The following is a 25,085-nucleotide window of genomic DNA, read 5'->3' on the forward strand; positions in this document are numbered from 1 at the left end:
ACCACAGACTGTCCGGTTCCGAAAAAACGGCAGGTGTGGTTAATAAAAACCGAAAATGAAAGTAGCTGTGCTGGAGGAGGAGAGGGAGAAGCCCAAGTGCACAAGGCTCACTGCAGCTTGCTCCTGCCATTAATGTGGTTGTAAATTGTAGGGACACGGGTGGCGCTGTGGGTTAAACCACAGAGCCTAGGATTTGTTGATCAGAAGGTCGGCTGTTCGAATCCCCACGACGGGGTGAGCTCCTGTTGCTCGGTCCCTGCTCCTGCCAACCTAGCAGTTCGAAAGCACGTCAAAGTGCAAGTAGATAAATAGGTACCGCTCTGGCGGGAAGGTAAACAGCGTTTCCATGCGCTGCTCTGGTTTGCCAGAAGTGGCTTAGTCATGCTGGCCACATGACCCGGAAGCTGTATGCTGGCTCCCTCGGCCAGTAAAGCGAGATGAGTGCTGCAACTCCAGAGTCGGTCACGACTGAACCTAATGGTCAGGGGTCCCTTTACCTTTACCTTTTGGGTCCATTGAGGCAGAGAAAGAGAAAGTGGGTGCCAATAGCAGGATGGTGGAGCAAGACAGTCAGTGGCCTTGATGGAGCTGACCCAAAGCCAGCACTGCTTGGACTGTAATGATTGCAAGGGGAGCTCCAAACATGTAACCATCACCACTATCTGTAGCCTGCAGTCAAGGAACGATCTTGCCACCTCACTTACTGTTGGTGTCAGGCTTCATAAACACCATACATTTAAAGCACACCCCAGCCCCAGGAATCCTGGGAACTGAGCTATAATTCTCAACACCCTTAAACTACAGTTCCCATGACTCTTTGAAGGAACGTGCTTTAAATCTACGCCTTAGACAAGGGTCAATACTGTCATGCAATATTTGCACACATTCATTAAGGAAGCAGGGTAGAGTGGAGAGAATAATGTATAGATTGCACAGAATTTGTGGAGTAAAAGCTATGGAGATGAGCACCGCAACCCCAGAGTCGGCCACGACTAGACCTAATGGTCAGGTGTCCCTTTACTTTTACCTTTAAATGTAGACTTTATACCATCTTAGTGTGATAAATAAATATAACTATGTGTTTAAAACATGTGTCAAGTGTCCTAAAACCTGTGTCACAGTCAGCTGCAATTCAATTAAGTATTCAGTGTAGCAAACCTGCACATCGATTTCTAAAGAGCAACTAGTGCTCATCTGGCAAGGATAGGATCTCCATATGCCCTTTACACTTGCCCTTTTTCAAACAATGCAGCTGCCTCCAGGAATAAAAAAAAAAGATAAAGCCTATGAAATAAATTGAGACGATAATAACACCCACTAAAAATTATGAGCTGCAACAGTGTAGTTCCGATTCTTACTCCACCCCTCCCCAAAAAGCAAGAGAGGATATACAATTATTTTAGGAAGACATATTTGCTGCTTGCTTGAGTATGCAAGTGAAAGCCCAATGTAAAATCCCTTCTGTTCTTCCTGCCCCTACCCCCAAATTCTGGATTTAGATCATGATTTCCCAAACCTGGGTCTCCAGCTGTTTTTGGACTACAATTCCCATCATCCTTGATCCTGCTAGCTAGGGATTACTGATTGATTGATTGACTGACTGACTGACTGACTGACTGAATTTATATACCGCCCTATACTTGAAGTTCCAGGGGGGTTGTAGTCCAAAAACAGCAGGAGACCCATGTTTGGAAAAACCTGATTTAGATTATCAGACTTCTTCAGGCACAGATTTCTCTTTTTCCAGTTCTCTTTGAAGCCAGCGGGAGTAGCAGTAGCAGAAATAGTGCAGTACTTAAACCTACTAGCAACACACTTGCATTTGGTGCAGGTTAATACAGTGGTGCCCCGCAAGACGAATGCCTCGCAAGACGAAAAACTCGCTAGACAAAAGAGTTTTCCGTTTTTTGAGTCGTTCTGCAAGACGAATTTCCCTATGGGCTTGCTTCGCAAGACGAAACGTCTTGCGAGTTCTTGCGAGTTTGTTTCCTTTTTCTTAAAGCCGTTAAGCCGTTAATAGCCGCTAAGCCGTTAATAGCCGCTAAGCCGCTAATAGCCGTGCTTCGCAAGACGAAAAAACCGCAAGACGAAGAGACTCGCGGAACGGATTAATTTCGTCTTGCGAGGCACCACTGTATTATCACCCCGCCTTGCCAAGAAGGCAAGGGCAATGAGTCATTCGCATCAAATTCAATTATTTGGAAACCTATCTTTAAAAATGGCATGACTAATTTCTGGGATTCAAGCCTACCTGGATGCAAAACCCTCCCACCCTGAAGAGTTTGTTTCCTGTTGAGGCTGGTTTCGGTGCTAGATCACTTTATTTCCGGGTTAAGGCCTAGTTTTGGTGCACAAGCTGCCTTGGTCACCTTTGCATGGTTACCGTTGGTCAGAGAGAGGCAGAAGGAATGTGCCCCTGTTAATTCTCCTTGATCTCCTACCTATCAAGCACAAACCACACTGCTCCTAAAGGAACTGCACTAGCTGTCTATATAAGCTACTGAGCCAGATTCAAGGTTTTAGTTTCAACCTTTCTCCTTACTCCCTCTTCAAGCACTGCAGCTGAGGAGAGTCTCTTGATTGTGCCATAATCTCCATTATTAGCAGCAACCAGTGGCAGGGCCTTCTCTCTAGTGGCCCCCATTTAATGGAACTATATATTCTCTGACCAGTGACAAATGCCAACAGTGTTCAAAACACACTCACGTACTCAGGTTTTCTGGAATTTTATCAATGGCAACCTTTGAGCAACTAACTGCATTTCATTTATTACTTTATGGTGTACTTTTTTCTTTTCATTTTAATTTGTTTTATTATTTAGGTATATCATGGATTGTCATAGACAGCTTATACAGTGGTGCCCCGCAAGACGAATGCCTCGCAAGACGGAAAACTCGCTAGACGAAAGAGTTTTCCGTTTTGGAGGTGCTTCGCAAAACGAATCTCCTATGGGCTTGCTTCGCAAGACGAAAATGTCTTGCGAGTTCCTGTGGTTTCCCCCCCTTTTTCTAAGCCGCTAAGCCGCTTATCAGCTGATCCGTAAGCCGCTAAAAGCCGCTAATAGCGCTAATCCGCTAATCCGTTGATGGGCTTGCTTCGCAAGATGAAAAAACCGCTAGACGAAGAGAATCACAGAACGGATTCTTTTCGTCTTGCGAGGCACCACTGTATGTATTTTTTGTAAACAAATTAAATATCCATAGAAAAGGAGCACCTACAAAAAAAGCTACTAAAGACTAACATTCCACACAATCCTTTACATGCTCCAAACTGACACTCAGTTGTTTTAACATTAGAAAACCAAAGTAGAGTGAATTGGGAAAGGACTACTTAGCAGTCTTTGGTCCCATCATGGCATTTAGTAGAGTTTAGCCATTTATAGCATCTGAGGGTGTCACACTAACTATTCCCAGCTCAGATTTTCTCACAACTGGGGGGGTGGGGAGCCAATTCAGATTGTGGAATGCAAAGGTTAAATGCTTGATGAGCTAGAATAAGTAGCTAAGCGATCACTGGACTTTGCTTCAGTTAAGAACTAAACAAATGAAGAAGTTGGCTGCCTTCTAAGAAGATTGTAAGCAAATGTTACTTTCTGAGGTCTAATGAGACTAACATTTGCTTTTGTGAGTGAATTAAATGCACTACTAAAAGATCAAGTACCTCTTTCAAAAGGGCATATATGCTGCCTGGGTTTAGCTTTTGTTAGCTCTGGTATAGGATGAATTTACTAAAATATCTCGTCATCTATTACAGCACACTGCTATTACACCAAAGCTTTCAGATGGGATGGATATTGAGTCAGATTCTCAAAGGTTCAGAGGTCCTTCTGTGTGAGCAGACGGCACATTTGCATGCACAGTAGGTGAATATCTCTCCAAATTCTGCAAATCATCTTCTCAGCTGCAGCCTCAGGCCCATATCCCATTCTGTTTCAGAGGGTCCTCCAACTCTCAGAATTGGCTTTTCAGAGGGCACAAGTGATGGAAAAGCCCCACTGCATGCTGAGAACTCCACTTGTTTCACTGGGCAAACTCAAGAGGAAGAAAAACTAATATTTATACAGAAATTCTTAAGACTATTGGTAGTCTTATCTTCACATAAATGATATGTAAAGAACAAAAAAAAATCACCAACACATAATTTAAAAACAGTTGGAATTGCTTCACCCTCAAGACATAGGGTGGCCCTAAATGGCCTTTGCTAGAAGTTACTTGGGCAGCAGCCACTATCTTTAGAAATGAAGGATCAGAGGTGAAACAATGCACAATTCAGAGCATCACTACGGCTATATATACAGTGAAGTTAAGATACCAACTTTTAAATGAACCTTTAAAAATATTATCTAACACACAAGCTCCATGAAAAAGCTAAGCAGCAATAAATATATTTACACAGATTTAGTCAAAATGAGCGGATCAATATTTCCATAATTAAAAAGGAGAGAGGGAAGACCAGGTCCTATTTATTTGAAAAGTAATAGTTAATATACGTAAGGCCAAACAGTATTTTAGAGCACTCCATATACAGGAGAAACGTCATTTTTCCTTGCTGCAAAAGACAGGCATTTATTTAAAATAGCTCTTCTGAAGCATGGGAGGCTTGAAATAGATTACTCAATTGATTCTGACTCACTATGTTGATACATCTTACATTGCTTGGAGCAGGGGTCAGCAAACTTTTTCAGCAGGGGGCCAGTCCACCGTGCCTCAGACCATGTGGTGGGCCGGACTATATTTTTTGGGGGGGCGGGCGGGGGGGGGAATGAACAAATTCCTATGCTCCACAAACAACCCAGAGATGCATTTTAAATAAAAGCACATATTCTACTCATGTAAAAACACCAGGCAGGCCCCACAAATAATCCAGAGATGCATTTTAAATAAAAGGACACATTCTACTCATGTAAAAAACACACTGTGTCCGTGGGCCAGATTTAGAAGGCGATTGGGCCAGATCCAGCCCCCGGGCCTTAAGTTGCCTACCCATGGCTTAGAGTCTGCCATCTTGCATGCCCTGTACTATACACCAGTGTTTTTCAACCTTTTTGGGCAAAGGCACACTTGTTTCATGAAAAAAATCACGAGGCACACCACCACTGTGTGCGGAGAGGGAGATGTCAGAGCCCCGCTGCTCTCTATGGGGAATCGGATGAGAGCGGACCGCCTGTCCGCTCTCATCTGATCCCATCCGATCTGATCCCCACCCAGGACGGATGGAAAATAGGGTGGACACAGTCCGGCGCCCGCCTAGTGGGCGAAAATTTGACATTTATTTTTTTAAAAATCTTTCGAATTTTTCAATTTTTCCCACGGCACACCAGGCAACATCTCGCGGCACACTAGTGTGCCGCGAAACAGTGGTTGAAAAACACTGCTATACACAACTGACAATGGCACAAAGATCACAAAGCACAGGGCATACAAAGTTGTGCAAGGAAAAAAACCTATTTAGTGGCAAACAGAAGATTTGACTGAAGTTGCAATTCTTTCCAAAGAGAGACTCTGCCAAACTCCTGCAACCATACGGCGGGGATGTGGCACTTTGCATGAACTGCTGCTAATATTTTAGTAGACATAGGGAATCCAGTGGAACTTCAGTAGAAGTAATAATTCAATTAAAGACAGAAGGCATGTAAGCTAAGCAAAGTGAGCCTCTTCCCTAACCTTATGCGCTCCAGACATATTGGACTACAGAGGTGTGTGGATTAAGCTGATGGCAATTGTAGTCCAAAATGTCTGGAGGGCACCAGGTTAGAGAACGCTGCTTTTCAACAGTAGCGGTAGTTAAGAAAAAGAAAAAGAATTCCACATTTGTAGCGGGAAAGGAGGCAGCTGTCTCCATTCAGACCCAAATTAATTAGCGCTTGACTGCTGGATGAATTGTAATTTAATTATTCTATGCTGCAGCCTCCTCTGAAATTCCTTTCTTCATGTACGGCCATCTTAAAATCAGTGGCAAAACGTTCTTGTAACATGAAACATTCTTCTATTGGTTTATGAAATATTAAAAAGTAGCAAAATAAAGAAAACTTAGAAAGGAAGTAGTCAACTCTAAGCTAAAGTAAAAGATCTACAATGTTGAAAAATAGTAGATGAAAAGTGATAAACCATTCTACAAAATCAGCATAACAATATTATGTAACACAAGAGCCTTAACAGCGCTTTGACAAACCAATAACCTACTTGGTCAAAGTTGTAGAATTTATTTTTGTGCAGATTTTCAAATGGACAGCTTCTCAACATTTGTCTGGTACAGAACAGCTTAGAAAATTCTATTGCTTCAAGGGATCAGACAAAAATGACTCATTAATTCTCTTTACAGCCGTATAATTCTGTTCAGATACTTCAAATGCCACTTATATATTAGATCATCCAAGGATACAGCTACATGATACAAGGAACCTGTGACTGTCACACACAAAAACCCGAAGTGCTTTTCCAAATTGTCCCCATCCCTCTTGAACATCTTGCCTTCTTCCCATTAATGTTTCTCAGCATGCAGGCTGCAAAGCTCCACCGATCATCAGTCAACCTGTCCCAAGTCTGGATCCTTGTCCTATGCCAAGACAAACTGTCCTATGCAAGTTTTACCCCCCACCCAAAACAAAGCCATGGCCATTTTTAATCTATATCCTGTTTAGGTACGATTCCAGCTCTCTCTGCTTCCACTTACCCTAAGGATGCAAGTTGTACTTGAAGTTATGGAGGAAGAAACACTGAAATAGTGAGGCATGTGACAGAGGCTAATGGAAATTAACAGTAGTCATGTGGCTTTCAGTATTCACTAAACAACGCGTGACAAGAATCATGCTAGCAACAGTTATGAGAACACCAGCGAATCTTTTTTTTTAAAAAAAAAAAATTTTATTGGTTTTACAAAGCTTTTTTATAACATACAGACAAATAAAAAGACAAACAAACAAGCATTATTTCATAATGTTCTTTCATAAACTTCTTTCCTCGGACTCCCCCATACCTCCCCTTTCTGCATCCTCATGTCCAAATTTTAATAGCAACTTATAAATGTTTTTTCGGCCCTAATTCATCATAGTTCTTTTTTAATCTGATCTTATATTGCTGCAACCCTTTCTTTCTATAAAACCTCGACATTCTAACATTCAGTAAGTTTATAATAGTCCTTAAGATAAGTCTTGAATTTCTTCCAGTCTTCTTCCGCAGTCTCCTTTCCCAGCGAATCTTAATGCATTTTTTGTTCTTGCTTCTGAATACAATACAATGTTATCAAACCAACATAAGCAGAAAGTGCTTAAAGGTAAAGGTAAAGGTACCCCTGACCATTTGGTTCAGTCGTGGCCGACTCTGGGATTGCGGCGCTCATCTCGCTTTACTGGCTGAGGGAGGGCGCGTACAGCTTCCGGATCATGTGGCCAGCATGACTAAGCCACTTCTGGTGAACCAGAGCGGCGCACGGAAACACCGTTTACCTTCCCGCCGGAGCGGTACCTATTTATCTACTTGCACTTTGACATGCTTTTGAACTGCTAGGATGATCCCTGAAATACCTTATTTTTCCATGTATAAGACTATATTTTTCCCCACCTTTTTAAAGTTTAAAATTGGGGGTCGTCTTATACATGGGGACGTCTTATAGACAGAAAAATACAGTAAATAACAGCAACTATGGATGAAACAGCGGCTGTGGATCAGCGACCTGGAAGCAGTTAATGCCAGATTTAGATTATTTTCCTTAATGCAGACTATTGGTAGCCCATTGGCAGCCCATTCGCTGTCAGTTACTACACAATCAAGGATTATATCCACCACACCCATAGATTATTATTATTCAGCCAATCAAAAGATGTAAAACTGCATGGAAAACATCACCTACTTCTCCAACCCCACCACAAAATGGCGACATTTTAGGTGCTTGAAAAAACAACATTGTCATAACATTAAAAAATGCAATCTTGGGAAAAGATGTGTACCCAAAAGGCAAGCAAATGAACATACATTGGGCAGGAGGAGTTGATTGTACAGGCCCACACTTCAAATCTAGGTTTAATCTCTTGGTACTTTTCTCTGAAAGTTTAACTGACCCACTTACAAAAGGATAAGACATTGTGTGTGTTTAAAAAACTGTGCTGATATTTTAAGGGTATTTCTTAATGTCACAAGACATTAAGCTGTAAAGTATGGTACTATTTAGCCATATTCAGTCCATCTGAACACAAATTCAATGAGTCAAAAAACACTTTATTTAAGGTAGATAAGGACAAGATGAACTTAAACAATTAAATATAAATATAGATGGGAAACAGCTATGTATTGTGAGTACTTATCTACTTTAAAAAATTTTCACCTATGATCTTTTTCTTTTACTTCTTTATTTTTTCTTTGTTCTTTTTTTCTTTTTTTCTGATATCTTATCTTTCATTTCACGCCTTTATTGTGAATAGCATTTTACAGAGGTATAAATAACTGTAAATATGAAAAGAGACAAAATATTCTCTAATTTTTTCCCCTTGGTTATATGTATTTTCTTTTTCTTTTGTATTTTCTTTTGTTGTAAATATGTATGTTTTCTAATTTGTACTTAATAATTTTTTTTTTAAAAAAAAGAGAGATTTTTCAAGGCCACTCCAATTTTTGCTTTAATTGAAGTTTGACTCCCATTTGCTTTTTGGTCACCAACTGGGTTGCGATGGCTTGCAGGTTAGCAACCTATGCTGCTGTTTTTCATTCCCACCAGAGCCAACTAGAGTTAAGCAGCTTGCCTGTAGGACTGCAGCCTCAGCATCTTAGCTTGCCGCTGTATTACAAGCCAAAGGAAAGTCATGCACTTCAAGGAAACTGACATATGCAAGCTACATTCCAAATGCTTTTAGCTGGGTTTAAAATGTCACATACAGCCTACAACAGAAATGTGATTATGAGTGGTATATTTTTCCCACTATGTTTTCCACCTGCTTTGCATATATTATGCAGTGCTTCACGGAAGGACCAGATACACACTCATGATTTCTATTGTACCAGTGACAGTTTTCAGGGTGATCCATCCCACATATTGCATTATTTATCCAAGAATAACTGCTAAACTGAGGAAATTTGGGGTACATGGGGAGAAGGCAACTCATAAATTCTACAGGTAATTGCATTTGAGGACAAATGAATACGTTTGGACTTACGGAAGTATTTCAGCGTCTCTTCTATTTGCTCTGTTGTTAAATCAATATTAGCATCAGGAGAAAGGAGAGGTGTATGAAGCCAGTCGTCGTGGTCATAACCATAGATGGTGTCTGCTCTTAGCTTGTAGTGTGGTAGCTGCTCTTCAAGCAGACTGATGATTTCAACTTCGGGAAGATTTGTACTATTGCACACATCTAAAGAGAGGGGAAAGGCAAGCACAGAAACTGGGTTACACCGCTTTCAAAATAAAAATAGAAACACTTGTGATTTAATACAAGCCACATCAGCAAAATCCCATCCAACGCATTCCATCATTTCCAGAAAAATTCCATCAGAAAGAGGAGGGTGTTGCATTGCTTAGAAGCTCTGACTAAACATTTCGTAAGAAACCGAATAAGAAGCTTTTGTCTCAAAATGTGGGCATTTCGCTGTTTATGAGCTACAACTACAGAAACCAGAAACTATAACATTAAGCATTTCTGTCAACAGGCTTTGCTTCCATGCAAGTTTGCCTACTGGAACGCTTGCCCAAGATGTAAAGCTATTCCATGTGCTTTTTTTTTGGTAAACAATATTTATTCAATTTTCCATTTTAACAATCCAATCAAACCACACTAAACATTCCAAATTATTCAAATTATCCAGTAATCAAACAATCCAAATATTATGCCAAATTATAAATTTTTGGGTGGACTTCCCATGCTCCGAAGTCGGAGTGTGTGTGTTTCTATATCATCTCATATTTCTGCTATTCTATGTGCTTTAGACAAGAAAAGATTGACCAGAGACTTTAAACTCTGATGCTATTATTAGTATGTACATATGGGCTACCTGTTTACCAGCATTAGCTGTGAGCTTTTTGTTTCTGATAGAAGAAATGTATTGCAATACTCCTAAAGGTTTGCAGTCTATTTCATCCACAGCAACCACACCACAAAAACCAGCACCACACAGCCTTGCTTTCCAGGAGCAAGATGACAAGCAGCTGCTAATATAAATTGCCTAGTAATTGCATGCTATTTGTTCCTGTTTCATCTCTGGTTCAAGGCTTTTATCACTTCTACCCCAGCATTACTAGGGAAGAAGTCTCCCTCATCCTTTATGACAAAGCAATGTTGCTGGGAATCAGTGATCTCATTGCCATGTGACTCAAGGAAGCCTCAAAAGAAAAACGTTTTACAAAAAATAGCTCCCATGTGCTAAGACAGGGAATGAGAAAGATGCCAGGCATTATCTTCAGCTAAAACACTTTACTCATTTTGTTGCATTTTTTTTTATTCCAAAAGCCTACATTTCAAAATAAAGCCATCCCACTGAAGCCAGTTACATGTGCTTTTATGGAGCTACATTTTTTAAAAGCCTAAATGCATTGACTATAAATACATGCCAAGGGTTGACAGGATGTGTGTCATAATTATTTTAGCTCTCAATGCACAAAACCTCTCCCCACTGTGCCTGGGTCTTTTGTGAATGCCAAGAATACTGCACCAACGTGAATGAAAAACGGAACCATGCTTGTGCTACGATTTTGGTTTCACTGTCAAATTAGATATGCTGGTAGTGGACTAAGAGAGAGAACTTGCCAACACTGATTTACTATGAATTGGGGAACAAAGTAAATTTAGTTTCATGATCACAAAAAATCCAGTTAAAATATTACTAATAATAATAACGATAATGATGAAGATTATAAATCTTAGATTTGTTTGTTTCCAAAATAACCAGCAATACCTGTACTTTCCCTTGGATTATTTAAAGCTTTCTTTGTCCGTCCGTCCCCCGCTAAAATGCTCATTGCGGCATACATACTTCTCTACCCATCCATTTCATTCTTACAACAACACTGTGAGGTAGGTTGGGAGTTCATGACTGGTTCAAGGTCACCAGGTGACCTGGAATCTGAACTTGGGCATCCCTGTCCTGAGTAAAACACTGAACTATACTCCATAGTGACTCTCTCACCCAAGATGGAAGCACATTTTTCTAGGATATCTTACATCAGCAATTGAATTGAGTGGGATAAAATGTATGAATGCAGCAGATATAAATGGCATTAAGGGTGCCTCAGAGCAAAGGACAAATCTTCCTGGATTCTCAAAAGTGTGCGACTCATTCACAGTATCTGCACCCTGGTCTCTTAACAATGCCTATTTGATAAAGAGTCTCGCTGCTTGTCCTTCCGTGAGCTCATTACACCTACCGAAAGCTTCTTACTTGACTTATTTTCAGCCCAAAGAGAACAGCCAATTATCTTAATAAGGAAAGAAAGAGCTATCGGATTTGTTGAACTGTGCAAAGATCAGTTCTGGTACTTGCTATCACATTCATCCTTCATCCCATTAATGCTTACTGAAGCTTTCACTAGTCAATTAAAAAAAGATTTTGCACAAGGGGCACAGATACAGCACATGGGTGCCAATTCTCAATGAAAGCCATGGCTATGTTTTCTACTGCAAATAATACAGCCTTTAAAACAGCGTTGTTGGGGAGAGCTATTAACACTGCCCAGTAACCAGAATCCTAAAGGGACTTAAAGCTTTTTGAAGTTTTAATTTGAAAGACTGTTTAGAGCCAGCAGGTTGCTTCTTGGGATTAGGGGGCAGGAGAGAGAAGAGATAACCCTCCCTTTCCAAACCAAACAGCTTACCAGGGGAGCCAAAGTAAATGCAGGATGTTTTAAATGAACACCTTTCCCCCTTGTTGAACATCTCATGTTATTAGTACTGTACTGCTGTGTTAGGAGGGTAAGCTAGTGCCACCTGGTGCTCAGTAATCTCAATGACTCAGAATTCAGGCACAAAAATGGTCCTCTATAATAAAAGTTGCATCCTGGACCAGAAAGGCAGCAGAAAGGAGTAGGGAATGACACAGATCTGTACACCTGACAATTAATGGAAGCCCCACCACTGCTTGAAGTAAAGGTAAAGGGACCCCTGACCATTAGGTCGAGTCGCAGACGAATCTGGGGTTGCGGCGTTCATCTCACTTTATTGGCCGAGGGAGCTGGCATACAGCTTCCAGGTCATGTGGCCAGCATGACTAAGCTGCTTCTGGCAAACCAGAGCAGCGCGCGGAAATGCCGTTTACCTTCCCGCCAGAGTGGTACCTATTTATCTACTTGCACTTTGACGTGCTTTTGAACTGCTAGATTGGCAGGAGTTGCGACAGAGCAACGGGAGCTCACCCCATTGCGGGGATTCAAACCGCTCTGATCGGCAAGCCCTAGGCTCTGAGGTTTAACCCACTGCTGGTGCTTGAACTGATAATACTCAAGAATGGGCAGAATGCTTTTTTGTTTTGTATTGTTATGTTATGTTTTCACAAAAGGGTATTGCTGAGAGTAGATGAAACTTTTAGCCATTAAAGCAAGACAACAGACATCAACATCATATGGTCTCCTCTATGCAAAACCAGAATGAGAATTTATTTAATAGAAGCTCCTAGATCATATTTCCAAAGGAGACAGGATCTGGTTCCATAGACTAATGATACCCCTCAGCTAGATACTTAAATACTGGAACATATATAGTGTGTGTGTGTGTGTGTGTGTATGTGTGTGTGTGTGAGAGAGAGAGAGAGAGAGAGAGAGAGAATATATATATGTATACTAACAAGGTCCTCTGAGTTCCTGAGAAACGCATTAGCACGTAAAGGTCAAAGGCTTTGCTTTTTCACAGCAAAACATGGCCCCACCAGCTTCTGGAGGACGTGGGCCCCAAGGTTGCAGGAATATCCATCGTTATGCAGGACCCTCCCTCCTAACCTGTAATACTCTGTTCTAAGCTTAGGGCACCATTATCAGTGGCGTAGCGTGGGTTGTCAGCACCCGGGGCAAGGCAAGTAATTTGCGCCCCCTAACCCGTGGATTTGTGCCCCCTAACCCTAACCCCCAGATGTTGCGCCCGGTGCGGCCAGGCCCCCCTGCACCCTCCATGCTACGCCACTGACCATTATTATTATATTTATTCATTTAATTAATTAATTTCTATACCACACTATACCTGAAGATCTCAGGGCAGTTCACATAAAATAATCAAATACTGTACATAAAATCAAAACAAAACCAACAACTTAATAACCCCACCCCACCCCACCCCACAAAGAGCCAGTATTTTTAAAAAGGGCATAGGATGACGATTGAGTCAAGCAAAGGCCTAGTTGAAAAGGAATGTTTTTTGCACCATGAAAGTGACATGCACGCATCACTTTTTCAGTGACGCATCAGCTGCCACAATGAACTTCATGATATGCTCCACTTCTCTTACCCACTTAAGACAGCGTGCACTAATTTGCAGAGGATAGTGACCCTTTGCAAAAAGGAATGGAAAGAGCACCTCAACAAGCTGGCACGTGAGGAGGAGATTTGTAGTTCAATTAACATTTCCATTAAATCATTTTCAAAAGACAACTAAAAGGGCTTTTAAAGAGAAGTAGAAAAGTGAATCATAGAATTATAGAGTTGGAAGGGACCATGAGGATCACCTAGTCTAACCCCCTTACAATGCAGAAATATGCAGCTGTCCCATACAGGGATCGAACCTGCAACCTGGGCATCATCAGCACCATGCTCTAACCACCTGAGCTATTCAGCTAAAGAAAAACCACCCAAGATGGGCTACCCAAAGCAGACCTTGGGCGAGGGTGGCCATGCGTCTTTCTTTCCAGAAAGCAATTCTGCATTTGAAGCGCTTCCTAAGTGCAATTTAAAGATAAAATAGTCATAAGGAGCGAGACTTGAAGCACTTGGCAGCAAACCAAGCAGGCTCACAAATCGCCTCACCACAATCTTCCACACTACGGTGAGATGTACTATATTTCTAGTTAAATTATAGTAAGTAACAATTTCTAATTTTGTTTCGACACATGTATATTTGTTGTTGTTGTTGTTTAGTCATTTAGTCATGTCCGACTCTTCGTGACCCCATGGACCAGAGCACGCCAGGCACTCCTGTCTTCCACTGCCTCCCGCAGTTTGGTCAAACTCATGTTGGTAGCTTCGAGAACACTGTCCAACCATCTCATCCTCTGTCATCCCCTTCTCCTTGTGCCCTCCATCTTCCCCAACTTCAGGGTCTTTTCCAGGGAGTCTTCTCTTCTCATGAGGTGGCCAAAGTATTGGAGCCTCAGCTTCACGATCTGTCCTTCCAGTGAGCACTCAGGGCTGATTTCCTTCAGAATAGATAGTTTTGATCTTCTTGCAGTCCATGGGACTCTCAAGAGTCTCCTCCTTCATGGATCACTGCCTTGTTGTGGCGAAGGGGCTTGAATAACTCAGAGAAGCTATCAGCTATGCCATGCAGGGCCACCCAAGACAGACAGGTCATAGTGGAGAGTTCTGACTAAATGTGATCCACCTGGAGCAGGAACTGGCAAGCCACTCCAGTATCCCTGCCAAGAAGACTCCATGGACAAAGGCATGTATATATTAAAGGTAAAGGTAAAGGTACCCCTGCCCGAACGGGCCAGTCTTGACAGACTGTGGGGTTTGTGCGCCCATCTCACATTTATTGGCCGGGGGCCAGCGCTGTCCGGGGACACTTCCGGGTCACGTGGCCAGCGTGACATCGCTGCTCTGGCGAGCCAGAGCCGCACATGGAACGCCGTTTACCTTCCCGCTGGTAAGCGGTACCTATTTATCTACTTGCACCCGGGGGTGCTTTCGAACTGCTAGGTGGGCAGGCGCTGGGACCGAACAGCGGGAGCGCACCCCGCCGCGGGGATTCGAACCGCCGACCTTTTGATCGGCAAGCCCTAGGCATTGAGGCTTTAGCCCACAGCGCCACCCGCGTCCTGGCATGTATATATTAGCATATGCTAAAAGAGTTTTTTTTTGGGGGGGGTGTTAGGAGATGCATATCATATCTCTTTTTTTGGTAATGTCCATCCTACTCTGGGCAGCTACTTTGACATAAGGCAAGATGAAATTAGGGTGGGGGTCTTCCTTTCCTAAGGGATCTCTGTATTGCCAAAAGCTGCCTACTGTCATGGGAAGGGGGGGGGGAGAAGTCCGCCAATACATTGGAGGGGGGGAATGAGGCAGATTGGTCTTGCTATTAACTGATCGGTAACCTGACAAGTGAGAAAGGCCATCTGTTGACAAAACAAAGTGAAGTGAGGAGACATATGGACACCACCATTCTTACAACAGTGGCTTTGTTACTAGAATCTGCTGTATACTGAGCAATTACAATAGGAACTGACTTTTTTATTTTTATTTTTTTAAAAAAAACCTTCCAAGAAGTATACCACACTTCAGTGCACTTGAGATAAAAGCTACTTTAAAATAATCTGGAAAAGACTGGTGCACAATATATTATAAAATCAAAAAGATGTCAGAATAACATGCAGGTATACTCATTAGTAGGGTTTGTTTTCCACCAATATAGATCTTCACTCCAGTCAAAAGGAAATAGAAAAGTTAAACAGCAAACCCAGAAAGAAAAACAAATGGTGCTTTTTATCACAGTTCCTCTTCTGCAATAACAAGACATATTCACCAAAAAAATAAGATTGCACCATCAGAAAGAATAGAGGTTTTTGTTATCCCCTAATACTTCTACAACCTACACTGTCCAGACAGATGGATGGAGACGCTGAAGAAGCAAGACGCTATTCATAGAAAGCGAAGAACATAACTGTTAACAGTGAGCCTTTTGTTCATTTACCATTGTAATTCAGCATTTAAGCTGAACCACAATACAATTAAATATAAACTGTATTAAAAGATTAAAAAGCCGTCTTGGAAATCAAAAGTAAAAATGATTATGATTTTTTATAAAGCACCTAACAAATCCACAAATTCATTGTGGTTTATATCTTTTGATATTTTAGAAGTTCCACAAGAGTCTCTCTCTCTCTGTCTCTCTGTCTTTCTGTGCATATGTGTGGTCCTCTGGAATCTGTCACGTGTCAAGATAAACGTATACTATACTGAACCCTGCTTTGAAAAAAAAAAGGCTTGCACCTCCAGATTTGGGCTATTTGAACAAGTAGCCTACTTCATGGCCAGGGCATCCCTCCAAAATTTCTCCTAGAAGTAGAAAATCACACTGAAGGCAATAACACTAGATGGTGCTATAGCTTCATATCATCAACTTGTCACCTTCTAATGCAAGGCAGAATGCAAATAGAGCAACTTCCAAATAGAGACAAAGGAAGTAGCAAACAGGTTAGAAAAAGGTATATAAAAAGAAACAGTGACAAATATTAGTGGGAGGAGAGGACAAGGTTAGGACAAGCATTTAATGCGCTCCATTCATTAGCGCTCCTTAGCCATATCAAAATCATTCAGCATATCAATAGAGTTAAGCTTCATTCTACTTTCCCACTGAAAGTCTGATAGAAAATCCATACCTCTCTCAGTGAGTGAAAACATTATGGACCAGCCAGCAGACTACTTTTTTTGCTGGGGATTATGGGTTCCCAATTACTCACAAATGCGGAGTGCAGTTGAACCTGGACACTGAACTGTTTTGCGGTAAATAGTAAGCACATTAAATGAAAACTATAATGTGAAACATTTAGGAGAATATGTACCGTATTTTTCGCCCTATAGGACGCACTTTTCCCCCTCCAAAAATGGAGGGGAAACGTGTGTGCGTCCTATGGGGCGAATGCAGGCTTCAGGAAGCTCTGCGCAGAGCTGCCTACATTCTGAAGCCTGGGGCGTGCTGAAGAGCGTGCCTGGGCTTCGCGCAGCTCTCCGCAAGCCTGGGGAGACTAGCGCGACTTCCCGCCAAGCTCCCTAGGCTTGCGGATAGCAGGCTGTTCTCGGGGCTGGGGTTGGGGAAAGCTTGGGCTTCCCCCACGCCAGCCCTGCACCTGGGGGGGAAATAATTTTTTCCCCTTTATTCCCCCCCCTAAAAAAAACTAGGTGCGTCCTATGGGGCGGTGTGCCCTATAGGGCGAAAATACGGTATTTGGAGCCTCTCAGCATGCTCCAACATGGGGTGGGGGAATGGCTATTCAACAAGACTTCTAAGTGGAGACATTTATCCAATTGTTATCTATACTGGATCTACATTTATTTCATATGTGAATTGTTGTTCAACATTGCCTTCATACATGCAAATGTCTTAGAAGTTTTTATATATGAAATTCTTCTATGCATGGTTTTTACTGCATTATAAATCACATAGATACACATCCCGGGAATAAATAAATGAAATTAACCACAACAATAATTATTTATGCGTGCTATTTTTATAGCGAGATAGATCTACATTTGGAAATTGTGATGCAGCTCTAACGCAGCATCTCACGAGCTAAGTGCTTTCCATATATCTGGCTCATTCCAAGTTGCTGGGGAAAGAGAGCTTTTAGGTGCTTCTGGCTACTAATTACATGACAGACTGTTCCCGTCACCAATGAGACAGAGAGTCAAGTTGCAATTGGAGCTTAGAGAAAGTGATGGTTCAGATAAGCTTTCCCTAAAGGAATGGGACTTGGGGAGATACTGGCAGAAGAAGCAAGGGACATGCAAAAAATGAGGAATTTGATCTAGACACACTGAAGAGGATGGTGGCAATAGTCACAGAGGTAGATTGCTACCCCTGCCACAGTCTGAAGTGGTACAATCCAGCAACAGACACAGCAGCCACCATTTGAGGCGGGGGGTTGTAGGAGAGATTGACAGTGTTAGAATGAGAAGAGTTCCAGGAGGCCAGTCCAAAAACCAGTGAGAGAGAACTTTTAGTAGAAACACTGGGAAATAAGTGAAAAGAGGGAAATTCAGTAAGAGGCAGTGCAAGTTCAATAGTGCAAAAATCATTGTGTATAACACTGCTTAAGTAAAAGAAGTTGGTTCTTGCAGATTTTGCAGAAGGAAGAAGCAATATAGATATGACAGTCACCTGGACGTGGGGAAAAAATGAAAATCCCAAGAGAACTGCAAACTGAGAAACAAAGAAATTGCTTAAAGAATGGTGGTGTTGGACAGAATGCTCAGGAGATTATTTATCAAACCAATATAAATGTTAGCCCTAAGGAGGTCAGATTTCAGTTATTTAACAGCACATTTATAATTTGGCTAAAAAGTTTCATGAAAACCTTGTGCTGAGGACCAAAAGATAGTCCAGTGTAGGCTTACTGTGTGTCCCCCTATTTTGTACAATCTGTATCAGTCCCTGAATGAACCTCCATTCAAGGATTCCCTGCAGGATGTTATGAAAGAAGGAAGTGTATAAAATAACACTGATTTTAGCTTATTAGGCGGTGAGAGAATCAAGAAACCTGCATTTCTGTTATATGGCACATTATCAAGAGATAATCTGTGGTCAGATGAGCTGCTCTGACACTCAAACAGAAGGAGGATATTGAGTTAAATTCTTCCTGATCTTGGAATACTTAGAAAGAGGAGTCATAAGCACGATTTTGTTGCAACATGCCCAGCGCACATGTTTCCTGTAAGAAATTCAGTTTCTTGATGCTGTTTACCTGCAAACTTTTTAAAGCAAAACAGAAATGCCTGAATCATCACAGGGATGTTTGGGGCGCACATAACCCCAAATCCCTATGCTTGAACTGAATCCCGATGAGATCCAGTCAGGACCTGCAAAAAAATACTGAATTCAAGATTTTTTATGGGAATATGCCCGCTACTTTTCAACGGCCTGAACAACCTTTAAGAATAAAAAGAAAGCAATTGCAGCCAAAGACAGTAACCACAAGCACCTATTAAAATTCCAGACTTTTACAATTAATGGAGACTGCATCACACTTGGAGAGAAACATTCTCCCCATCACTCTCAAACATCCATGTGCCTTCCAACCCAGGGAGAACTTACCTTGCGAAGTCAAAAACAATTATTTCATTCCACCCAATCACAAAAGTGAACTCGTGTGTGTGTGTGTGTGTGTGTGTGTGTGTGATAGGGGTGTACATGGTGTGGCGAAGGCGTGTCCTCAGGAAACAGTTCTGTGTATGCTCAGACTGCCCCTCTCAGCACCCCTATGAGGTCAACACTGAAGCTGCTGGTTCGCCTCATGACAACAGATGGAGCATAAGCCTTCATACTGGAGCTGACTTCTAGGCAGTCTGATCAGTCACTTGTTTTCTTCTGCTCAGAGACATATGAGAGAGCCCTATCTGCCCTAGGTATACTTTTGATTAGGACTGGCTGAGCACTGCAGAGACCTTCCTGGCCAGAGAACAACAGATTGACAGTAATGTATATTGGACAGGAAAGAATTTGTGGCTTTGAGATCTTGGGGGATTATTTATTTATTTATTTATGAGGGTGGGGAATGAATAAATGAATGAAATGAAATATAACAACAGCAACAATAACAACCACCACATCATCATCATCCTTGGGAGGGCTGTGCCCCAATAGCCCTAATGGAGCAGCCCCCACCATCCCCCACAATAAGGTCACGTGAACGTAATTTCAATATTGAAATTAAAATACTTTATTGCCACTTGTACAACTTGTATACAGTGAGATTACACAAGCACCTCCCACTCAGCTCTCTTAGTCTTAATTCCCCTCGTTTACTGACGCACACCCACCAGACCCGAAAGTCAGTTGCCCTGTTGTTATCTTTTCCTTCAGCAGCCTAACAGCCCACGGATAGAAGCTGTTCTTTACCCTGTTGGTGCGACTAATCATGCTTCTATATCTTCTGCCTGAGGGCAGGAGATCAAGAAAGTGCCAGTCAGGGTGTGAATCATCCCTGAGAATTTCCCTCACTCTCCTGAGGCAACGTTCTTCGATGTTATCCAGCAGATCCACGGGACAGCCCATAATAAATTGTGCTGTATTCACCACCCTCTGTAGGCACTTACTATCAACTGATGTCAAACCAGTGTACCACACCGTGATGCAGTATGAAATATGTAACGCAAAAGCTAACATGTATGATTTGTTCTAGAATCTGCTCCTCAGACAAGGGCAGGTTTTTGCTTCCTGTTCTCTGGATTAAATCTGAATAAAGTTTCACTGAGAATACTAGAGTTCCTGTGCTTGTCTGCATGAGGCATTCCCATAAGAGAATCTAGAGCTGTGTCAGTAGCCCTGCAAGAAGATGAATCTTTTCTGGAATCTAGTCAAGTATGCCTAATTTTAGCTCTGCAAGAAGCAATGTTGTTGGCTTCTGCAGAAGAGGCAGGCTATTACCTCCAAGGAGATAGACAGAATAGCCAAGTCAACAGCCAACTGGTCAACAACCTACCAGTAATGGTGCCAGCATCTCTGTACTCCCTGTAGTCTGATGGGTCATTTTCCACGGCTTCGCTTACATAGTGCTCTTCATGACAGGCTAGGACTGCATGGTCGGTTGTCTCAGGAAAGGGCACAGTGGCAGCCAAAGTGCAGTCGTTCAAAGCTGTGGCGTCCAGCTTGGCAGGTTTTACAGGGAAGTGCCAACTGCCATCAGGGGGGCCAGCGCTGAAGACTGGGTCTGGCAGAGGTAGAAAATGCAACCTTCCTTCTTTGCAGTAGTTGGCTTCCTTGGGAGGTCTGTAAAACATACACCGGACAGAGAGAGAATGTGAGCAAGATTCAGGCAATCACAATAGAGTTAATCAAAACAGAACTCTTAAGCTGTTTGCTCTTTTTCAGCAATTCTAAAGTACATGGCAGCTGTCGGCGTACAAACAGTCTCTATTTTATTCTTAAATAGATGCATTTGAAGGTTAGAGCCTGGGGATAAAGTCAGAGGTTGAGGAAATCCCCAATTTCCAGTTTCAAATATAAACAAACAGAAGAACCCATAAGGGTGCCTAAGACCGATGAATATGATGCAATAGCATCTTATCATTTGCCACATCAATGGGAGCCCAGGCTCAGGTGCCATAACCAGCACCACCTGTTGTCCAAGATTTTATTTATTCACACATGAAAAAGGCCGGAACTGCCACCAATTAAAATGAAGATTAAAGCATGGCAATGGCTGGCAGGATTAAACCAATTATGGTGTTCGCAAGCACAATCACTACATCAATTCCTGCCCTAGAGACATACCCATTTTCAAAAGTGACTATGGCAGTCAGTCAAAAGTCACATTTTCTCCCCCAGTTCAGCTATATATCAGGCACTCCATTTACTACTGGGTACTTCTTGCATGGCAAGAAGAAGCCAAAGACCTACAGCATACACTGATGTCCCTTAAAGCAAGCTGACTTTTATTGTGAGCAACAACCCACATGCTCAAAAATATCTCTCTGCCAGGTCATATCCTTAAATACACTGAATGCATCAAAGGGCATGTCTAAATGACTCCAACTCATATCAGTCTTTCAATAACCACAGTCCAGACATTCTTCAGCCCACAGTGGCTCCCAATAGTCTGTACCTCTGCGGATTACAGTGGTGCCCCGCAAGACGAATGCCTCGCAAGACGGAAAACTCGCTAGACGAAAGAGTTTTCTGTTTTGGAGGTGCTTCGCAAAATGAATCTCCTATGGGCTTGCTTCGCAAGATGAAAATGTCTTGCGAGTTCCTGCGGGGTTTTTTCCCCTTTTCCCCCTTTTTCTAAGCCGCTAAGCAGCTTATCAGCTGATCCGATAAGCCGATAAGCCGCTAAAAGCCGCTAATAGCGCTAATCCACTAATCCGTCAATGGGCATGCTTTGCAAGACAAAAAAACCGCTAGACGAAGAGACTCTCAGAACGGATTCTTTTCGTCTTGCGAGGCACCACTGTACCAAGTTCTCATTGTGAGAAAATGTTTTAGAGAGAAGGCAGCCTCATCCTCATCATAGAATACTTCCTTAACTCCCATGTATTTTTCTGTATGGAATCGGAAGCAAATGTTGTATGGATCTTTAAAGCTTTACTCCATTATACAAAGTCATTGGGAAATGAGTCCAGTCCTCACCAAACACATGCTAGAAATCCTTTGACCAGATTAATTTGACTTCCTGATTGGTCCTGATCCACCACTTCAAAGCACAGCTTCTATAAGTAACCAACACAAAAGAAGGGACATTTAGTCCTTCTATTTGAGGAATGGACACACTTTAGGCCTGTTGGGTCTCCCCTGTTTTTTGTGGGGGTTTTTTACTAGAACCCAAAACCTACCAACACAAGAGTCAGGTGCAGAAAACATGTAGTAAGGGTTTTTTTGAAACATGCAGTAAGAATTAAAGGGCATGGTACCTCTGAGCATATACTGAGCCTAATAACTTGTTTTCTCTTCACAAACACACCAAAAGTCCGCAACTAGTTAGCTTTCTTCATTTCAACAGCTTCATTTAGCTGTGAAAACTTGCTTAGTTGTTAAAGGTATTTAGGAGTCAGAAACCTTTGATGATCTACTGCAAATTGTCCAGAAATCTACTAGATTTCAAACCTACCTTCTAGCCACTCCTGTTCTGCAGAGTACGGTTAGCCCTTGTGTGGGGCACACTTTGATGAAGCCTGTGACTTGGCTTCTTTAAGCTGGGTACATGCGTCAGCCAAACAACATGAGTACTGCAGTGGTCACATTCCTTTCTGCCTTGGGAGGGCAAAGCAAAAATCCCTAAGCCTAAAGCTTTGGGAGGAGCTCATGCTTTGAATCTTCCGCATGTCAAAATCAATACAGTTTTTAAAGTGCCATCACTGACTCAACAGCAGCACTGACTCTTCATGTTAAGCCAGTAGAATGGGAAACAGTGGTACAACTGTTGCTCTCCCATTACTGTTTACCTAGCCTTAATCTTCTGCCCCAAGTGAAACCAAGCCTAAGCAAATGCAGCTGGTTTTGCTAATATTTATCCACTGTAAACTGTTGTTCCCCTTCCTCTGTCACAACTTAGGCAACCACTGCACAAGCAAGGACATAATATCTGCACAGCCAGAGGCAATTTTGAAGGCCTGTATCACAGCCAGTCCTGGTGCAATGAGCAAGCAGCTTCTCATTTCTTCATGTCTATTCAGAAATAAGTCTTACTGCATTCACCCCAAGGTGAATGGCGTTAGCAATGAGAGGCATTCTGCCTCCTCTTTTTGTGCTTTGGAAATGGGCTGCAAAGTGTATTGTCTTGCACAGGTGCAGCATATATAATCTGAGCGTGAGGTATCATGATCCGTTGACATTTGCTGCCTGAGTGTGTCTGTATGTGTGCACATGTGCGTAACTGATTGAATGCAACCATCAACAAGGCATGTGCCCCTAGGTGAAAATTTTTGCTGCCTGCCCAGTGAGCTTTCCAGGTATATTCCGGTGCTGGTGCTCGCTCCATCTGGAGTTCATCCAAATGGGAATCTGGAGTCAAAGAACCTTGAACAATTTGCTTACAAAGACTCATTCGCTGAACTAGAAAGTTGTTCTCTCCTTCATCCCTCCCACAGACACTACTGAGAGAAAAGCTAGTTGTGAAAGTATTGGCTTTAGGGACTTGATGCTTAACATGATTATCTTAAACGTTTCTTTTTATTGTGTATGTTTTCTTTCATAAGTATCCCTCATGGTTGAACTTCAAAAGTAAAGAGATCAGGGGGTTTTTTTAAAAAAAGTTTCACCTCTAAAGCTATAGAGAAACCAGATGTGGCACTGGAGAACTTACATAGGTGTTTTGTTTTGTTTTAATTACTGCATAAAACTCATCACTTGTGAGTTCAGGGAGAGGAGGGCAGCAGTGCAGACGTTTGCCCTCTACAGAATAATTTGTACATCTGCCACTGGGTGCCGGTACTCATAACTTGATAGAAGTGCGATGGGTGCCATGACTGCAGCAAAAGAAAAAGAGGTGAGATCCATTACAAAATGAGATCTATTATAAAATAAACCCTGGAAGTAAATAATAACTTACTAAATCTCAGCTGAATCATTTATGTCCATTACAAATTTGTCTGACAAAACCATACATTTAAAACATAGCTCTGCTCACACTTTTTCTCTCTTTAGTCACAATCCCTGCCAGGCAACAAGACAATTGTAGTCTAGAGAACAAATCGCATATTTAAAATGTCAACGTTCTAGACAATAATATCTTACTGCATCCCTTCTGGACCCTCATTTTTAAGGTTATCTTTCTTGAATGGTAGGAAGCCACCGTTTGAAAGTCTCATGTTCTTAGATTCCATATCTTTGTTTAAATTTCTTTCCTGTCCCACCCATAGGCAGGGGTATATCTTTTATTTGCTCAATTACTATAGTAACTCAGCCAGTCCTTCAACTCAAAATACATACATGAACAATAGAGGGCCTTGTGGCTGTCAGATATATTGTGGCACACACAGTAGGTGTGTACACACACACACACAGAGAGAGCGAGAGAGAGCGAGCAAGAGAGAACATTTTTACAAGAAGCCCAGCAACGCAAGACAGAGAGAGGTGTGCCACATTACTATGTACAGCAAAAACAAAAATGAGATTCAGTCAAGAGTGCATATACATCTAATGACCAAGACAACATATTATACTGTTACATATGGCTCAATATTTTATTGTCATTTGATTAAGAAAATTAATTTTTAAATTGGATTTAAAGGGATCTAGTGCTACCCATTTCTAACTAGTTATGAGTTGGCAAGCTAAGAGGAATTCTGTACGTAAACATCTGTGGGAGGACAATTATCTTATCCTCTGGCTGTTATTCGCCAGCAACAACCCAGGACTTTGCTTCTGCCACAAATCCTGGTGTCAACTCTGTCCTCATCTCTAATCAAGGGAAACTATCATTAACAACGTTTGCCATGCTATCAGGAGCTCATTAACTTGCACATCTTCCAAAACAGCATATGCTGCCATATGCCAGCAGTGCCCTTCTGCCATATATATAGTCCAAATCAGACAGACCCTCTTTAGATGTTTGTGTTCCCTATATCTGTGCCTGCTTACTATTTTGCCACCAGTTGGGAGTCGGTCACACACATTCTTGATTGAATCTTTTACTCTTTTGAGCTCTGCCCTGTAATCTTTGGTATTATTCAGCCTTAAACATCCCTACACCTCCTTCTCTCTATTTCCACATATTTTATCTCATTATCTAGCCATATCTATCTATAAAACA

The 25,085-nt window shown here is 42.0% G+C and overlaps 1 protein-coding gene across 9 annotated transcripts in view; it reads right to left on the reverse strand.

Annotated features, from left to right (window-relative positions):
- The window catches only part of TRAK1 (trafficking kinesin protein 1), a 135,085-nt gene that overhangs the window by 65,283 nt on the left and 44,717 nt on the right, over positions 1 to 25,085 (reverse strand). For all 9 annotated transcript variants that reach the window (XM_082192983.1, XM_082192979.1, XM_082192984.1 and 6 more), the window contains 2 exons: positions 20,319 to 20,605; positions 9,146 to 9,340 (listed from right to left, as the gene is read on the reverse strand). Coding sequence is in view for 1 of the 9 variants with exons in the window: in XM_082192978.1 (XP_082049104.1) it covers positions 9,146 to 9,340; positions 20,319 to 20,605 (482 nt within the window). In the remaining 8 variants the exon portion in view is untranslated. Of the gene's footprint in view, positions 1 to 9,145; positions 9,341 to 20,318; positions 20,606 to 25,085 lie in introns of those variants that run through there.

The sequence above is a fragment of the Podarcis vaucheri genome (genome assembly GCF_965113315.1).
Source record: "Podarcis vaucheri genome assembly, chromosome: 12".
NCBI classification, from domain to species: Eukaryota; Metazoa; Chordata; class Lepidosauria; order Squamata; family Lacertidae; genus Podarcis; species Podarcis vaucheri.